The 19,800-nt window shown below is 43.6% G+C and overlaps 1 protein-coding gene across 15 annotated transcripts in view; it reads left to right on the forward strand.

Moving 5' to 3' along the window:
- The window catches only part of UNC13B (unc-13 homolog B), a 205,960-nt gene extending 198,003 nt beyond the window's left edge, over positions 1–7,957 (forward strand). For 9 of the 15 annotated variants that reach the window (XM_033085072.1, XM_033085073.1, XM_033085074.1 and 6 more), the window contains 4 exons: positions 855–911; positions 3,438–3,530; positions 4,605–4,764; positions 5,957–7,957. In XM_033085072.1, coding sequence (XP_032940963.1) covers positions 855–911; positions 3,438–3,530; positions 4,605–4,764; positions 5,957–6,242 — 596 coding nt within the window. In that variant the 3' untranslated portion in view covers positions 6,243–7,957. The remainder of the gene's footprint in view (positions 1–854; positions 912–3,437; positions 3,531–4,604; positions 4,765–5,956) is intronic. The other 6 variants (XM_033085076.1, XM_033085078.1, XM_033085077.1 and 3 more) reach the window with 1 other exon arrangement.
- The last annotated feature ends 11,843 nt before the right edge of the window (positions 7,958–19,800 follow it).

Below are 19,800 nucleotides of genomic sequence, written 5' to 3' on the forward strand. Positions count from 1 at the left end.
TGCTGACCAGTGACAGGACCTGAGGCAGGAGCTTGAAGTTGTGTCAGGAGATGATTAGGTTGGATATCAGGAAAAGGTTCTTCACCCAGAGGGTGGTTGGGCACTGGAACAGGCTCCCCAGGGAAGTGGTCACAGCACCAAGCCTGACAGAGTTCAAGAAATGTTTGGACAATGCTGTCATGTAGAAGATGTGACTCAGGAGGGTCAGGAGTTGGACTCAATGACCCTTCCAGCTCTGCATATTCTGTGATTCTGTGACTCCCTCCCAGGACTGGGGCAAAGAAGGATATTACTTGCTTATCTTTCTCATTAGCCACAGCTGGTAGATGGGTTTGGAGAGCTAAACACAGTTTGGAGGGACAGAAGGGACAGCACCACTATTTACAGCTGACATCTGCTTACCAGAGCTCTGTGACTGAGGTTTCCATGTGTGTGAGTGCCACAAGCTCATGGAGGACACGGCTTCATGCGGTATCATTTAAACGCTGTTTGTTTCTCTTACTTCTCTGCTCAGGGGTTGCACCTTCCAGTTTGTGAGGTACCTACTGCTTTCATTTCATTACTGGCCAGGTTTCTGTGGCACTATGCTGCTAAATGTTTGCTCTGCAGGTTTGGATCAGGGCTGCAATTTTGGTATGCCAGCACAAATTCTGTTCTGTTTCAACCCAGACTGTGCCTTACTTGCAGACATTCTTGCTCTCCAAATCCTGGTGCAGAAGACCTAGGAGGATATTTTGTCTGTTAAGAACTAGAATATTTGCCTTGTGTTTAAGTGACATTGCTAATTGTGTTGTAATTCATACTCTTCTCTCTTTATCCTGCTTGCTTTCTTGCCTTTTGAATTCATGTCTCAGTGCATGATGGGAAAGGTATAAGGTTTACCGCTAATGAGGACATTCTTCCTGATAAGGGTATGTTCAAGATTAATGTTGTTACCATAACAACATTACCCAACTGCCTTGCTTTTGAAGTCATCTTGCCCATGCTCAGAAACCTTTCCCAGAGTCCTGTTCCCTGTAGTTCCCTTGTAGAAGTGAACTTCCACCAAGTGCTTGCATCCCACAGACTGAGCCACAGGTTGTGTGGTTTGGAAGTTTGTACCCTGCCTGAGAGCCTGTTCCCAAGCTTGAGATTTATTCATGGGATGTGAAAGCTGTCTTGAAAATGGACTGGTTTTTGGGAGATGCTGCAGACTTGTTCCCTTGCCCTTTACCATGGGGTGTATGTTTCAAGTCTCGGGCTTGCATGTGCGTGGTCTGCTGAGAAGGGCTACTGTAATACATGGGAATGTTGGATATGCACTCAAGGTTATGGCCAAGCTTGAACTGTCTGGCTTGAAGGGGGGTTATCTAAAGGTCTGGATGCCCAGGAGACTGCTAAACATTAAGTCTTGCAGTGTTTCGTCTCTTTATTTTTTTCTGTCCAAAGTCTTTTTATTATCTCAGGTGAAACACATCTATAACCCGTTGCACGAGCTCAGTTCTGCAGTTTCACTTTTCAGCATTGCAATACCAATGAGGCTTTCATGTCAAGAACTAAATCTGCTTGTCACTAAATGTACATTTATGTGTATACACACCCTTATACATGCTCAGAATATTTTTGTTGGCCATCTTCAGAGCAGTTTTTTGTCTCTGAAAATTTCAGTTCATGGAACAAGATTTTTATATGAAAAGACAAGAATGAAAGTAGGAAAAAACCCTGTAATATGAGTTTTGTCTTCTTCAGAAATAACGGGATGATTCTGCTCTCATTCTTCTGAGGCATCAGCATCTCCTTTATAACCTACTTGTTACACTAAAGATCGATAAAGACCTGAATGTTTGGTGGCTGATGTTTCTGTGGATGTGGCCATAACATACTCTTGGTAATCCTGTCTGTTCCTGTGGAAAATGCCAGCGGTGTAAGTGACAGACCCATACCCTCAGATCAGGTCAATAATTAAGCCTACCAATTTTAAAGCTCTGTGCTTATATACAGAAAAAAAAATCCACTATTGCCCTTCTAAGGGGGGAGGAAACAGTACATTCAAGACCATATTTGTTACAGCCTAAAGATGTTTAATGTACTCTTATCAAGAATGAGACCCTACCCTGAGGTAATATTACGAGGTTCTGTTTTGGTTGCTCAGACACTTTTACTGGTATATTAATGTGACTTTCACTGCCTACAGTTCTGTGGCATGTAATTTTCCTCAGAGGATTGCACAGGTTGGCATTCAACCTCTTGGTTTTTAAATTAGTGTTTTTACTGCCTGCAGACCATTCTTGTGAAAGTTGACTTGTTAGATCAGTCTAATCAAAATGTTTGTGTAATGATATCCTTCAATCTAGAATTTCAAACAGACCAGTTTTTCACTTACCCTCACATGTATCTTACCCTCAAATTTGACAAAATAACTGCTATTCATAGATACTCAATAAATGCCTCTAGGTATCTCAATTACAACAGCGTTGCTAATTGTCAAACTGAGGTCAGGCAGTTATCAAAGAGAAAGTCAAATCAATCTCACTCTCTTATCCAAACTTTGATTTTCATTTTGCAGAGTAGTCATTTTCTATAATTTACATGACATCTTAATTTTATTACTCAGATAAATGTAATTTCCACATATTACACGATAATGATAATTATGATTAAAAGTTTAAAAGTTGGAAAAAATCATAATATATGAATTGTAAGGTTCATGAGATCTCCCTCTTTTGCAAACATATTGTCTTTTTCTTATGAAGCTGCATCTTGTTTTCTCCCTGGCTAATTGATAAAGGGAGAAAGTATGCAAGTCTTATGATAAGAGTGCTTCTCTCTCATCATTTTTGATGCACAATACAGAAGGGGTTCTCATCATCCTGCAGAGGGAAGCAGATAAACAGTCAGGATGACAACTTTTAGGTGATATATAACATGCAAAAGGTTATTGGAGGGTGAGACTGCATGCAGCTCTGTGCAAATCACTAATACCTATATATTTTTTCCCCTATATTTCCTCTGTTGTGTGATGTCCTCTCCTCCTTTTCCTTCTGTTGTTGATTTTTTTTTGCCTCCCCACTTCCCTGAGCAGACAGGAATGCCAATGCCCACCACTGGAATGCCTGCATGTGTACACAGTAGCTTGGCAGGAACCTCTGAAAAATCCTTGCTCCCTGTGAAGGTCCTCTGTTGAGCATTAGGTCTTTTAAATTCTTTAAAAATCTTCACTGATGTTTTTAACAGGATGCAATCTTTGGTGGAATGGAAGAAGTGTTGGTGTTTATGCGTGTTGGGCATGTGAGCCTGATGTTATCTTGCATTACCTTGACATTCTGGGTGCTGACTGAACAGCTGGCTCTGGGAGGTGTGCTGTGAAAACACCACATTGTCTTCCTGAGGCCATAAAGCTTGCACCAGTGACCAGTAATCCATGTGTGCATGGGGGGCTGTCCATTTTCTTCCAACAGGCTCCGGTGTGGATGATCCTGTGGGGGAAGTGTCCATCCAGATCGACCTGTACACCCACCCAGGAACTGGGGAGCACAAGGTCACGGTGAAAGGTACGGCAAAGCACATGCTGCTGCTCAGGCTGGCCGGGGCAGCTCCAGCTGACAGTCAGGATATTTCTGTGCTAGCTCGTGGGATCTCAGGCCAGAACTGTTTTCTCTGTTTCACATCAGGGACACGTAGAGAAACAGCAAATAAGCTTGTCCAGGCAGTGACATGGCAGTTCACAGCCCGGTTGTTTATTGGCAGCGGTGCATGCAAGTAAACAAAAATCAGATGATGGCTCTCGCCAGGCGCCACAGTTTAGTCTGTGCTGCAGAGGACAGGGCAGGCTGATCTTGCGAAACTGCTCAGTGTACACCCAGAGATCACAGAGCCAGTGAGAGTTCAGAGGCTCCTCTCCCCCATGCTGAAGGCCACGCTGGTCCCTGAACAGCCACTCTAGAAATAACCAAAGCAGTGATTCATCCCAGGGTTCCTTTTCCTCCTTCCTCTCCTTTGCTTGAATACAGCATACTTAACTAGTTTAATTTCCTCTGAAGATTTATATAAACAGTTCTTCAGGCCTCTCTTCTGGTTAAATCTACACTGAAGTGCAAAAGCTGATTTTCAGAGCAATTTCCTCTGCTTCAGTCTGTTCCCTGCAGTGACCTGCAGAATGAGATTTAAAAGCTAATAATTCTGGATCCTGGAACCACTCACAGCTCATGGGCTTTATTTGTCTTACCTGCAGTCCCATTTTCCTTTTCAACATAGACCTTAATATTGGCCTCCAAAATACCCCTGGTTTTTTCCTTATCCCACACATAATGGTAAGTATGGAACTGTTAGGGCAGCCTGCCCTGAGCTGGAGGAATGAATGCCTGTTTTCTTGGGCTTATTTCTTGACAATCTGTATGGCAGAAGTTACATACTGTCCCAAAGATTAAATTCCCTTCACAGAACTTAAACTAGATCAAAACAGCATATCCTTGCATTACAAAAGAATTCCTGCCATGTGTTTTGTGACACTGTCATGTTTTGAGTTAGAAACAAGAAATTAAAAGCAAGGCAGGGCTGAAGGATGTCCAGAGCAACAAGTACAAATGAGTATTTGCTGTAAACCAGGTTGTGACTGTCTTTTCCAGTTGTGGCAGCCAATGACCTGAAGTGGCAGACGTCTGGCATGTTCCGTCCGTTTGTTGAAATCACCATGATTGGGCCCCACCAGAGTGACAAGAAGAGGAAGTTCACAACCAAGTCAAAGAGCAACAACTGGGCTCCAAAATACAATGAAACCTTTCATTTGTAAGTGTGAAAAATATCCTGAGGTTCTGGCATGGCAAGTGCAGAAGCAGAGGGGCAGATAGGGTTTTCCAGTGTCCCTAGACAGCCTGCTTAGGGCCAAGAAGAGTATGTGAACCAGTAGCTTAGTCCTGTCTTTGGTGTCTTGGCATAAAAGCTGGATTATGGAAGTTTTTACTGTGGGTGGGATGCAGGGGTTTGTTCTATACCAGCAGTGTCCTTTGGTTACCTTTTGAAATGCTCTGTGTGTCCTATGAACACATTTTACAGTGCTCTGTCATTTTAATGAACTTGGTGTTTTTTATTGGTAGAGTGGAGGCTAAAAGTTCATTTTTATTTATTTCTTAATCTTAATGTGCATTCTTATCCCAACTTGACCTGTGGGACATGCTTTTGGAACTCGTTTCCAAGGATACAGCCCTTGGAATTGGTAGCAAGTTGCGCTGCTAAAATTGCTGGGTTTCTCAGCATTGAGTATTGATCTCTTCTTATTTCATTTTCTTTCATTACTACAAGGACATATTCCTTCTTGGGAGGCCTAACAGAGGGAGCTGCAGGCTTGAGCTCTCTCAGCTGTACATATAAAAATGAGATGAGCAGAACTAACCAGCAAAAACTGTAAACATCTGGGGGAGAAGGGAGAGAAGGGAGTGTTCATATAATTGTTCCATTCTCTGAGGAAAGGCAGGCTTCCTCTAAGTGAAGAGATTTTGTTCCTTTTATTCTTTTATTTTAGAAACATCAGAAGGGTTGGGGATTTTTTTTATTAGCTTTCACATTAATGGAAGGTCCTGAATCTTTAACAAAGACTTCATCTAATTAAAATAGTGCTTCTGAAATGAAGCCACCCTTAGCAGAAGCAGAAATGTTTAAAGTCATCTGAGTTGAAAATCTATTAGTATGGCTTTAATGTTTCCCGCTCCTCTCATTTCACAGTTTAACACACACACAAACACACACAAGTTGCAAAGGCACCTTGAAAGGAGTGCTTGTTTTTCTTTCTTCAGCAACCAGATTTCTTTATCTGCTATAAATTGACAAAAATGACCACATGCTGCAGATTTTACTTATCTCTCTGACCAGGGTTTTCTGTAGAAAGGAGTTTTCTGTGACGTATCAGAGCCCTCCAGTCAGCTTCTTGCACCTTTGTTTTTGCAGTCCACACACTATAAGTGAACTTGTGTGTGTTTTTCAGCATCCTGGGGAATGAAGATGGTCCTGATGCCTACGAGCTCCAAGTCTGTGTGAAGGATTACTGCTTTGCCCGGGAGGACCGGGTTCTGGGGATAGCAGTGATGCAGCTCAGAGACATAGCAGACAAAGGAAGCTGTGCTTGCTGGTGCCCCCTCGGGCGCAGGATTCACATGGATGAGACTGGACTCACAATCCTGAGGATTCTCTCTCAGAGAACCAACGATGAAGTTGCCAAGGAATTTGTGAAGCTGAAATCTGAGTCCCGCTCCACAGAGGAAGGCACCTGAGCTGAGCTGTGTTATGTTCCCTTTCCTCTTCTGCCTTGTGCCAATATGTGCAAGTGTTCAACAATTCTTTTATTAATTGCAAAAGGTTTTTTTCATGTTGTCTTTGTCAGCTCCGATAGCGCACGTGTGCTGTATAGGAAACAAATCCATCAATCTGATGTGAATTATTTATTTTTTAGTAGCTGGGTAAGACACCGTAGAGAATGAGACAATCTCTTCTTATTTAACATGTAAATTCTGCTTTGTGTACATAAATTATTTTATATTGGAGGCTGGAATTGCTGGGTTTTGTTGATATGCAGCACTGTGATTTTATCCTCTGAATTTGGCAGGCATTAAAAAGGTTCTGCGTAATCACACTACGATGCAAACACAACTGTGTGGAAATTGGGAGGAGATGATTTGTGGGGGGGTTGACAAAGCACAGTTATCTCTCATTGAATTCACGTACTGTGGAGCTGCCTGGGGATCTTCTGACACAGATCATGCCAACGTGATATACAGACACCTCAACATCTGCTCGAGGAAGAGGTTGCAGATGGCTCTGAGGATGCACACCCAATGAATGTATGTCCACGGATGTGCTGCTGTGAGCGCGGGCCAGGCCGGGGCCACGAGCCCGCGGTGGGGCTGGAGATCTCGTAGCCAAAAACTGCCAAGGCAGCACACCAGGAGCAGGCTGCAGCTGTAATTAGCTGGTGTGTCTCGGAGAATACAGATCCCCACGTGCTGCTGGGAGTCCCTGCTGGCCGTGGAGGTGATGTAAGCTGCTCAGCTCTGTAAGGCACGCTCGGGCTGCCGTGACCGACACGGTCGGGATGGGATCAGCGTTAGAGTCGTAGAGTTAGAGCCATTAACAATCACATGGCTGCTAGTGCTTTTTCCACTTCAATATTCTTTTGTTAGTGTTTGACAGAGGATTGGATAATTTAATATTGCAGGCTTTCTGTAGCATTTTATTACCCTGGAGTAGCTAAGACCATTCCTCACTATGAACCCAGAAATGATGGGTTGCTTGGGAGAGAGGAACACACCTCCCCTCTGCAATCCCTCAGTCTGGAGTGCTGGTCAAGGGGCAGCACGTCCATTTGCTTCTGATCTTGGAGATGCTGTTGGCCGTGCTGTGGTTGATCCATGCTGATTGTCATTAATCTTATAATACCATTGACAATACCATTGAAATATTTTTGCACTGTCTTAAAGAAGCATCCTGCTTTTGTTTTCTTATAAAAACAAAACACTGTCCTGAGCAAAGTAATTGCAGGGAGGTCAGAACTTCTGACTGAAAATTCGCAAGCAGGAAGGTCTGGAGTGGTGATTGCACCCGAGGCATGTTTGTTGGAGGGTTTTTATTGGGGATATTTTTGCTTTTCCAGCTGCCCTTGTGCTCTGGAAAGTGCAGCTGGAACAAGCCAGTCCTTGCCCATAAAGTACTGTAATACTGTCAATAAATTCAAGGACTGCATATTGAATGACTTTTTTTTTTCCTTTCTATTTTCTCTGACACTTGTGTAGCTGTATGATGTGACTCCTGTATTTCATGGGCCTGCTTGTAGAGTTCTGAGACAGCACATCTGCTTTGTTCTTGTCCATGTTGTGTTATAATAATGCTCTTCAAAACTCCACACTATTTGTCATGATTTTGAATCATTGTACGTGCCATTGTTATGAGAACTGTTAGTATGGTCTTTAATAAACTCTTTTAGCAGCATTTAGACTTGCCTGTTGGAGTGTAACTGTGATTGGGTTTCCTAAATCATGGAGGGAGAACCAGTGCTGCATCTTTGGAAATTACTCAGGTTTAGTATGTAGATTTCTTTAGTGCTTTAGATGGCTAGCAAGGATTATGAGTCAGACAGTTCCCCCTCCTCCATGGTGCCTCTGTCTGGGACATCTTTCCCTGAAGTCCTTGGCTTTTGATAACTCTGAGACATCGCGGAAAAGCATAAAAAATAGCTTGCTTACTTTTTTTTTTCTCCTGTCTGGCCTTTAAGTCACATTTCCTTTGTACTCAGGGTAGGTCTCCTGAAGGTGCTGAATGGAAAGACAGGCAGTTGGATACTTTGCAGATAACAGATGAAGAAAAATAATTATATACCAAACTTGATTCATAACTCTCAGCCTCTTAGGAACATTAGTATTCTGTAGATGGTATGCACAAGAGATGAAAGAATAAGCCTTCTTGATGTCAAGTAAACTACTCCCCCTCCCCATTTTTTGGGGATTCTGCCAATTTCCAGCAGGCAAGGTCAGATAACTCAGAGACTCATATTTCATGGTAACACGGGTCTCTGAATTTCTGTGATCTGAAATGCCATTTTTTCCTTGGTTAGCATATGCGTAGCAACAGAGTCACTTGGGAGGCAGTCCTGAAGAGCAAAGGAATTGGGGAACATTGGATATTCTTCAAGAAGTAAATCTGAAGGCACAAGGCACAGGAGCAGGGCATCTCCATGTGCCAAAAGATGAGCTAGCAGTGAAGAAGACCAGCCTGGCTGAACAGAGAGCTTGGGCTGGAACTTGGAAAAGAAAGTTTCTGACCTCTGGAGAAAGGGCAATTTGGGATGACAATAAGGACTTTTAACTGTGGGATTATGCGGGAAGAACATTGAAAGGGTCAGAGCCCATCTAGAACTTAATCTGGCTACTGCCATATAAAACAGTTTCTATAAATACATCAGCAACAAAAGGAGGGCTAAGGACAAGCTCCATCCTATACTGGGTGTGGTAGGAAACAGCAACAAAGAGTAAGAAAGGTTGAGGTGCTTTATGCCTTCTTTGCCTCAGTCTGTAATAGTAACACCATTGTTCTTGGGGCACACAGCCCTGTGAGCTGGAATTCAGGGGTGGGGAGCAGAATGAAGCCCCTGTGATCCAAAGGGAAATGGTCAGTGACCTGCTGCACCACTGGGATGCACACAGGTCCGTGGGCCAGATGGGATCCACCCAAGGGCACAGGGGGAGCTGGTGGAAGTGCTCACCAGACCTCTTCCATCCTTTACCAGCAGCCCTGGCTCACCAGGGAGGTTCCAGCTGACTGCAAAAACAATGCCCATGTACAAGCAGGGCCAAAAGAAATATCCAGAGAACTGCAGGGCCTGGCAACCTGACCTCAGTGCTGTGGAAGGTCATAGAGCAGATCATCCTGAATGCCTTCATGGATGCACTCAGGAAACCAGGAGATTTGTGAAAGGTCGTGTCTGACCCAGCTGACCTCCTTCTGTGGCAAGGTGACCAGGCAGTGGGTGAGGGAAGGGCTGGGAATGTGTCTGCTTGGACTTCAGCAAAGCCTTTGACACTTTCCCACAGCATCTCCTGGGATAAACTGCTGCTGGTGGGTGCACTGTTCACAGGGTGGGAGCTGGCTGGGTGGCCAAGCCCAGGGAGTGGTGGTGAGTGGTGCTGCATCCAGCTGGTCACCAGAGGTGTCCCCAGGGCTCAGAGCTGGGGCCAGCCCTTTTTATCTTTATTGATGATCTGGGTGAGAGGGAATCAAGAGCACCCTCAGCCGGTTTGCAGAAGGCACCAAGTTGAGTGGAGTGCTGATGCTGGAGGGCAGGGACGCTCTGCAGAGGGCTCTGCACAGGCTGGATCCATGGGCTGAGGCCAGTTTTGTGAGGTTCAACAAGGCCAAGTGCTGGGTCCTGTCCCTGGGTCACAACAATCCCTGCAGCTCCAGGCTGGACAGAGTGCCTGGAAAGCTGCTGAGAGGGAAAGGCCCTGGGGATGCTGATCAACAGCGGGTGAACAAGAGCCAGGGTGTGCCCAGCTGGCCAAGAAGGCCAAGGACATCCTGAATGTATCAGCAATGGTGTGGCCAGCAGGACCAGGGCAGTGATTGTTCCTCTGTGCTGGGCACTGCGGAGGACACACCCAAATCCTGGGTTCAGTTTTGGGCCACTTACTACAGGAAAGACACTGAGGTGCTGGAGGCAAGTCCATAGAAGGGCAACAGAGCTGGAGAAGGGTCTGGAGCACAAGTCCTGTGAGATGTGGCTGAGAGAGCTGGGAGTGTTTAGTCTGGAGGGTTGGGGAGCACTTTACACCTCTCTGCAATGACCTGAAAGGAAGGTCATGGACAGGTGGGAGTTGGTCTCTTCTGCCAATTAACAAGGGAATGGAATCAAGTTGCCCCAGGTTTAGGGTCAAGTTGTCACCAGGGAATGTTTAGGTTGGATACTAAGAAAAAAAATTGTCACTGAAAGGGTTGTCAAGCACTGGAACAGGCTTTCCAGGGACATGGTGGAGTGAACATCCTTGAAGGTATTTAAAAGATGTGTAGATTTGGCCCTTGGGGACATGGTTTAATGGTGGAGTTGGCAATGCTGGGTTAATGATTGGACCTGATGATCTTAGAGGTATTTTCCAACTTAAATGATTCTGTGGTTCTACAGTTCTTATGTGAGTAACTCAGCTAACTCAAGAACAACTCAAAGTCCTGGCTCTGTCATGGGGAAGTTACTGACACCATATCCTGCAAGGTGTGTGGTTTAAAGCATGACTTTAAAGCCCCAATTCAATACCTGGTCAGGTGGTTCACAGGTTTTTCACTCATCAGAATTCCTGCTTGTCATTGCTTCAGCTAGTGCTGCAGTGGACAAAGACCAATATAGAGCAATTCAAAGGAAAAAAGTGCTGCCTGTAACCACAGAGAAGGGGCCTGGACAGGGCAAGAAGTCTTGCTTTTACAACAGAGCACAACGCTGCTGAAAGTATTGCTTATCCACTAGTCTAGCACTTCTCTTGCCGTCCAAGCTTGAAAGATTTTAATCATAGCATCAGTTTCCACAGACATTGTTTTTTAACATGTTTGCCAAAAATTGTTGGCCCATCTTTCTTCATTTCTTGGGTTTACAGTAATTGTGATGCTTTGAAATTTTCCTTTCTGCCTGAAAAACCTTGCAGAGCCAAGCTACAAACACTCAGGCTTCTGCTGGTACCTATGGCAACAATACTGTGGTGGGCACATGAATGTCCTCACTCTGAGCATTCCTCAAAATAACAGCTGGATATAAAACATGCACTGTAAGTACCATACATGTAAAAATAAATAAATGAACAAATAGAATACTTATTTTATGAATATCTGTATGCTGGTGTACCTGGCGTGGAAGTGGCTGCCTTAAGTTGGAAAAGACTGCTCCAAGAACACTGTGGCAAAGATGTCAGGGAGTGATAAGTGGCCTGCTGCCCCATCCATCTGCAGAATGCAGTGACACCAACTTAGAGCAGCACAGGAGGGAGGTGAGACCTGCATGCTGGAAGCAGGTGGGTAAATTCTGCCCATGTTCTCACAGTTCTTGCCCAGGAACTTTCTGTGACTGGTTTCAGACCAGGAATCTTGTATCCAAGAGTGGTTACTCTCCAGAGCAGCTGTCCAGAGAACAGTAAGGACAAGGTAAACTTAATGATGTTTCCTTCTGATGCTCTTTGTGCTGCTGCTGATTTTAACTAGAGGGCTGCTCCTGACTCCATGATTCCTCTCTAATAAAGTCTAAACTATCTGTTTCCTATCCCTTCTTGTGTAGTTCCATGGATTTACAAGTTCTTCTAGAACATTCTTTTATTTTTCACATTGATTCCAGCTAATTAATTTTACATCCTCCATTATTTCTTTTCAAAGAGATGCTAAAGTGCTCTATCTTACCTTGCTGAAGTGCTCTATCTCTATCTTATCCCTAGTCATTGCCTTTTGGGGTGGCAGTGTCCTGGTTTCTTTTTCCCCAGACTTTTGATAGTCTTTGTCCTTCTTTGAACCTTTCCCATTTAAATGGATCATATCTGAGCAGTGAGGACCAGGAATGTGAGGACCAGAACAGCATCCAGCATGCAAAATGTGGACCACCTTCCAGGAGGAAGCCTTTTGAGGATAAGAGTTCACTCCTGATCTTAAGAGCAGTGGTCAGTAGTTCAAAAAACACTTTTGTTTTTCATCAGAGGGTGCTGTCAGGCTACTGGGAGGAGCAGAGATGGTACCAGACCTTCCAAGTGACACAGAGACCTTCTGTAGGATCCCAAAAGGGGAAGTTCAGGAGGTTGCCGCAACTTGGGAAGTCTGCTTGAGAAAGAAAGAAGTTACCCTGACGAGAATCGGTGAATGGTTGAGATCTTTTTACAATCCTTTCATTTCTGGACTTCTAATATTTTAAAATATTAAATAATTTTGTAGGAATAGAGAGAAAGAAAACAAGCCTGGTTTTTGGATTCCAGAGACTTTTTGATCTGTGGGACATCACCTTCAAAGTGGTGGCTAACTTGAGTCTGTGACATCATCAGAAAACTTCGCTGAAGGAGTGAGATAACTGGACTAGAGGGATGATGTGTGCTTGTGTGCACATGGTGAGAATAAAAGGTCCATGTAGGAAAGGATGTTGTGTTTCTGGGTGTGTGGTGGATGAGAGCAGAGACCCAAGGGCAGGAGTGAGAAGGGTGGTTTATCAGCCTTCCTGGAAGAAATTAGCAAGTTGATGGATGGAGATAAGAAGACTGGGAGTGACTAGCATAGAGACTGAGAAGGCAGACAGTACTTGAAATGTGGGATTCAGTTTCTGGACAGCATCAGGGAGGGAGTAGGCAGTGGAGTGGCAGTGGATAGGTCAGGCTGTTTGTGGGATTTGTCATCTTCCTCCTTTTCTGCTCTTATGCTCTCATTTCCTCTCTTCTAGAGAAATCTCTGGACGTGGCTCTGTGAACATCTGCAATAGCTCAACAAGGCTGGCAGTATTCCCGAGAGCTTGGTGGAGCATTCACTGTGGGTCTGAGCCCTTCCTGGGGGTTATGGCATATGATCCCTCAGACTCCTCTTTTAAACTGGGAGTGTAGGTGCTGGAAGATTTTTTTTCAGGATCTCATTTCTCTGGCATTTTATCTTCACAGTTGTTGCCTGAGATTATGTCCAATGTATAAATATTTGTTCTTGCACCAGTGTTTTTTATCACAGCAAATTCTCCTGGTGCTTGGATAACATTGTCATTCTTCAGTAAATTTTGTTCTGCTACACCAGACAAGAGCTGGGTTTTTGCTCACAAGCAGTTCTCTCCATTTCCAGTCCCATGTGCATAACTTCTTTTTCTTTCTCTAATGTACAGCCTCTCTAGCATCACCTTCCCCTAGCTTTAAGAAGTACTTCTCATTATCAGCCCCTCCTTTTGTGGTCTTCTAACATTTCTCTGCCAGTTTCTATTATTCTACCCCATAGTCCTTTCATCAGGAATTCCCATCTCACATTGTATTCAATGGGGTTTTTTGAGTCCATCTAGATTTGAGCTTTCAAATCTGGAAATTAATGGAGCCAATTTTCAGAAATATACACCTTTAACAGGTTAGAGTTGAGAAATCATTGCTCAGAGCCAGGATTTGGCTGGTTCTGCACATTCTAGCTCTGCCAAATCCATGTTGCACTTCTGTTTTCTTTCCATCCTTCCTTTTACAGTTCTTCAAGACTTCTAAAGCCTTGAACACTGCTCAAGTCAGCTGCAAAAGTCAGAAGTCACTTAGATAGGGCATATATTTTGGACAAGAGCTCCACCTTCACAGATTAATAGACCCTCTCTGCCTTCAGTTCCACGTGTCAGTGTTACCAGAAGTGTAGCATGGAAATGATCCTTTCCTGTGGATCAGGGCAATTTGAGCCCTCTGAACTTCTAGTGACCATAGCACAGTATATTCTATTTCCTTGCCTTCTGTTTCAGGCAGTTTCTTTCTCTGTGGGTGATGTCTGAGGCCAAGTCCTTATGTGGGACTTTTTTCATCTGTCTGTCCTTGCCCACCTTCTTCCTGACCAAGAGCATGTGACAGAAAGGATACCAGGTTCCCACTGAAACCTGTCCCTCAGTCACCATAACTACAAAACAGACTTTAGACTCAGCAGAGTCCCTAGGAACTGCCTCACACCAAAACTCCAGGGAAACCCTCCAGCATCACACCAGCAAGCTCAAAACCTCAAGAAACCATGATGACTTATGAGGAGAGAGCAAACCAGAACCACAACCCTACAACCATTTTTGCAAATTCCTCTCTCCTAGTTGTGTCCAAGTCAGAGAGGGGCAGAGGAGCAGGCAGGTGAGCTGTGCCTCTGTAATCCAGACTGTGGTGACATCTGCCAGTCTCACCTGGGGACCTCTATCACCACAATTCTGCATAACACTGAGCAGCAGCAAGCTTGTGAGGTGCTTGAGCTGATTCCTTTGCACATTTTGTGTATTGCAAAAGACACTGAGAATCAGAGCAGTTGTGCTCTGAGAAAGAAGAGCAGTGTTTTTCGGCAGCCAGCAGGTGACAAGGAGAAGGCTGGGAGTGTAACACTGATTATTTCAGTACAACATAAAACACTATGTAACAAATAATACAAGCATATTGACAGTTCAATGAATACTACATAAAATTTGGACCTCCAAGCACTCAGGATATCCACAAACCTGCTGTACTCATCACAAACTTCCAGTCCAGTGATTATTTCACTTTGAACAGGCAATAGCTCCAAGTTAGCCATGACAAAGTACAAAGTGCTCAGTACTCTCAACCTATGCATCTCAAAGAATCTTTACATTTTCCTCTGTTTCCTTGGCAAGATTAACTCAGATGGATTTTAACCTGATCTTCTTTACTTGATTTTGCTTTGCGATGTCTTTTGTTGCTGTTTCAGAAATGAAAACCCCTTTACTTATCTTTACGTATCAACTACAGGTAACTATTCACTGGATGGTGGCAAAAATAGTGCTGTTATAAGTCACTCTCTAGTATTTTTGCTTCTTATTGGAATTAAACCCAGAATAACACCTCCTTTTATCATCTCTGTGACTGTGTAGTGACAAAACCTGTCAGCTGTCACATCTGGTAGTGCCATGATTAATAGAAGCTATTCACCAATTGCTGAGATGCTGTTTTCCGGTAATGACAACTGTCAGCCAAAAAAATTTTCATCTATTTTCCATAATTCTGATAATTTGAGAACACCAACCCTGTGAATGAACCTATGGGGAGGTGCATCTGAATTTACTGAATTCTGCAAAGAAAGAAGTGCTCTCACTGCCTGCTGGGAATCTTTTTTTCACTTTTCCCCTCTGCCCTCCACCCTTGAGATGCTCTTTCTCAAAGCTCCCTCGTGACCCACTCGTGTTCGGCAAACTAAGGAACATAAGCCCTGTCTGTCAGCATCTCCAGAAGAAGAAAATACAATTTACAGCGATTTGCCTCCTTCCTAATCACAATTAGAGGTGCAGAGGGGTGTATGGCTTTGGTAGCTGGAAGGGGTGATGAAGTAAAAATGCCTCCTTTAATTCATGTTGCTGGTCAGTTTATCCTTCTCTGGAGCACAGCAGTTTGTCAGGCTGCAGGTCCTTATTTGGAATTATTTTCATGTGCCTGGAGTCAAGCCTAGGTCATCAGTTTCATCAAAGGAGGAAGTTTCTGAGGATGACCATCACAGATGCAATAAAAACACAATAGAAACCAAGGTTTTCTCTCAAAGCTTGGCAGCAGCAATAGCTTATTCCCCTGTGTGTGCCTATTTGTGTGCATGTGTGTGTGTAGTTTGAAGACATAAATACCCTCTGTGTTTCAGGAAAGTACCTTGCTCACTTTTGAAACATTTTCCAACAAACCCACGTGGCCCTTCACAAGTGCCCTCAATGCCCACATGCTGTAGATGTGAAGTTTTTGGGGTATTTTCCTCCTTGCCTTTCCTTTCCCCGCTGGAAGTTGCAGAAGTCGGAGACTGTGGCCAATGCTGGATATGAAGTTACTGCATTACAGCTGATTCCTGCCAGCCACTCTTTCCTGACAACACCTGATAGTAGTGCAGAGCAGTCCTTGCACATTTTTCTGCAGAGGGGAGTTTGTACTCCAGCCTTGACACTGGAAGCAAGAAAAACAATACCTTGTTCTTTCAACTGGAGCCCAAATGAGCTGAACTCCTGCCATTATGCCCCAAATGAAGGAGGTTGTGAAGGCTTCAGTCACCACAGCACCACATGGCTGCTGCACACTATCAAATCTGAAAGAGAGAAGTTATGGAAGAAATTAAAGCAAAATTTCTGTTGGGGGAAGTTTTACTTCACAGATTTGCAGCCCCGTGACTTTTTTTGGAGGAGAGCAGCCTTGAAAAACAGAAAACACGAGTATATCAATCCCTGGTGTTAGAGTGAGGGTGGTCCCTGACAGTACTTTTTAGGGTTCTTCTGATATTAGGGCGATGGTGGCAAAAAATAAAAGAAGAGCAGTGCAATGACCACAACTAGCAACATAAAATACTTTAATAATAGTGAAAACAAATGTGGGACAAGGCCCAAAAATCCAAACACAGATTATGTCTCTATAGGGGCTGGTGGTCAAGGACAAAAGTGTGGAGAGGTCCAGGGTATAAAAGGGGAGCTGGAAAGAGGGTGGAGTTGAGGTTAAGATCCAGTGGGTATAGGGGAAAGTGGTGCAGAGGTTGGGTTAGGGAAGGAAGGGTTCAATGGGGATATGAGGAAGGGGGAACATTCTGGAAACTGGGAGTAGTGATGATGACTGGAAAATGAGGGTTGGGAATATGCATTAGGCATTAACATGGCGATCCCATATAACTCCTTGGAACTTCTTTTTTCGGGATCACCACATCTCAAACAGATGCCTGCCAAGGTCTAGGGTTAGGGTACAGGTCTTCCTCAGTGATTCTTGCCTGACCTGGAACACAGCTCAGGCTGACTCCCACATCTCCCCCTTTTTGCTTAACTATAAAATAGAACTAAATGATTTTTGTAGAACTTTGTAAAAACATCCTAATAGACAAGGAACAACAGTATAACAACAATTACAAAGATAAGTAACCCAGTTTTCATAACAGACAACAACCACCCTTTGATTCCCCAGCTGTTAAAAAGTCAATCAAACCAGTCTGCGTCATCATTAATTTATAACTCTTTGACTCCATCTTTGAGGACTTGAATACTTTTGTGTATACTTTTGAATACTTTTCAGATTATGGTCTGAAAGGTTCATGCAGCACATGCCTTCGAAATCTTGGCATCTGTGTCCTTGTGCCAACAGCATAAAATCTATGGCAGCTGTATTTTGTAGTGTTGCATGTCTTATGCGGTCAACATCTGTTACATCACTTAGAGTGATAGAAGTAGCATTGGTTTGTTTACTTAACCAACATCCCAATCTTCCCAACTGGGTCACTGCTTGTGCAGCAGCTACCCAAGGTACAAGAGCAGAGGCAATTATCTTTTGTCCTCTATTCCAAAATTCTAATTTACTGTTACAATCAGATTGGAACTAGTGTGAAAAACGTTTTTTCCTATTTTTGTCATTGACAATTAGTGTTGTGACATTGGGAATTAATAAAGTAAGCCTAGAAAGGCTACATAGTCCACCTTAATGCAAGATGGAATGGCGGGCCACGCTCTGTCCCCACAAACAAGAAACGTGCCTGAAGGTAACTGCAGAGGGGCATCACTTGATTTAGATGGATGTCGTTAAGTGTCGTTAAGTTAGGCTCTCAGTTTTATACCCTGGATGGTGGGGAGAAACATCCCACAATGCTGGTTCATCTGTTTTTACTATTTGGGGCTTACCACCATTAGATCTTACCAACTGAACTGTTTTTCTGTAACGAAAAGCAATGCAGTAACCCATTTTAACTGAGCCAAATAGTTCCAATTCTTGAGGCTCTAATGGTGCATGTGGAAGATCGAGAGCCCATGAGTCCCAAAAATCAACAGGATTGTATTTTAACTTACTATTGGGACTGTTACTTTGCATATTACTGATGGCCTTTTTATTTACTGGCCACTCATCTACTGGCAGACCTACCAGGCATGTAAAAAGAGGTTATTTGGGGTTGCAACAGATAAAGTCTCTTGGTGTGTTATGTTTGCTAAAGTAATCCAGATGTTTTGTTCTGGCTGTTGGACAATTTGCTGCTGGAAAAGGGCAGGACATTAAAGAGAGCAAGCGCAATAACTAAGAAAGAGTCTTTTAGGGGTCATGGTTCCAACAATCACTTGTGGAGAGGAACTGCAAAATGCTCAATCACGAGTAGCAGTTTCAGGCTCGCTGTTAGGAGCTGGAATACTGGAACTTCCCAGTGTGTCTTCCTTTAAAGGCTGGAGGTAAGGTTTGATGTTTTTGGCTGGCATCCACCGAAGTCCTTTATCTTGTGTCAATGGTCCAGGAAGGGTAGTGTGGGAACAGATATGCATAATGAAGTAAGGGTGTTGTCTGTGGGAAAGAAGAAATATCAAATTTTTAAGTAAAGAATACAACTGTTCATTGGCAATGTCTTTTAACACCAAATTCTCAGCTCTTTCCATGATTCCCGCAAGTGCCCTTACCGCTGCAGCCAATTCAACAATCTGTGGTGACCCTTCAACAATTTCAATATCTGACAGCCACTCACCTGTCGCAGGGTTTTGCCATGTAATTACAGATTTATGAGATTTTCCTGATCCATCAGTAAATAAAGTGGGGGCTTTAAGGGGCGCATCACTCTTTAAGAGTTTAGAAAATAAATTGAAATCAGAACTTAGAAGTCTGTGCTTAGGGCAATGGATAGAAAGTTGTCCAGATTAGTTTATTAGAGCAATTTGGAGGTGTTCTGATTGTTGTAGAAAACAATCTAAATAGGAAGAACTCAAAGGCAGAAATAGGATTGAAAAGTCTTTTCCAGATAAAGATAATAACTGAGCTATTATCTCTGGCTTTGTAGTGATGGTCTTTTTTGGGTTGGTGAGAAAGGAAAATCCACTCTAAAATTAATAAAGGATCAGATAATTTAGGATCCCACTGAAAAATTAAGGCATGAAGTTGAGGACCCCTCCCCAGAACCACTAATAATAAAGGTAACATAGGGTCCATCCAGTGTGCTTGGCAGGTTTGTATTGCAAAAGACACCTTGTTTAAGGCATGCCTTGCTTCTCCTCTCAGGTATCTCGGGGAGTTTGGGGCAGAATCTCCCTCCAGGAGATAAAACAATGGCTGCAAGTCTTGGTTTGTAATCCCCAACTAGGGTCTCACCCAACTGATAGCACCAAGTAACCTTTGCATGTCATGTACAGTTTGTGGATTCTCCTCCAGTCAGAGCAGTTGTGGCTTTATGGTTCATGATGAGATTTTATAACCCAAATACCTCCTGGGCTGCATTTGCTGCACCTTTTCTTCTGAAAAAGTCGATCCAGCCTTTTGGACTGCTGAGATGGTATCCTTTACTGCGGTGTCCAGTGTGGTAGCATCTTTAGCAGCTAACAGGATGTCATCCATATAATGAAGTACCAGTACCTGTGAATGAACTTTACGAACAGGAGTTAGTATCTTGGGCACAAACCACTGATATATTGTGGGACTGTTCTTCATTCCCTGCGGTAAAACTACCCAATGGAATCGCTGAAGGGGTGCTTCTCTGTTGATTGATGGGACTGAAAAAGCAAAACCTGGAGCATGATCAGGGTGTAATGGAATGTTGAGGAAACAGTCTTTAAGGTCAATAATAGTTAGGTACCAGCCTTTAGGGATCATGGCTGGAGAGGGAAGACCTGATTGAAATGCACCCATGTCCTCTATGACCTCATTTATTTTT

Source organism: Catharus ustulatus, chromosome Z (genome assembly GCF_009819885.2).
Source record: "Catharus ustulatus isolate bCatUst1 chromosome Z, bCatUst1.pri.v2, whole genome shotgun sequence".
NCBI lineage: Eukaryota > Metazoa > Chordata > Aves > Passeriformes > Turdidae > Catharus > Catharus ustulatus.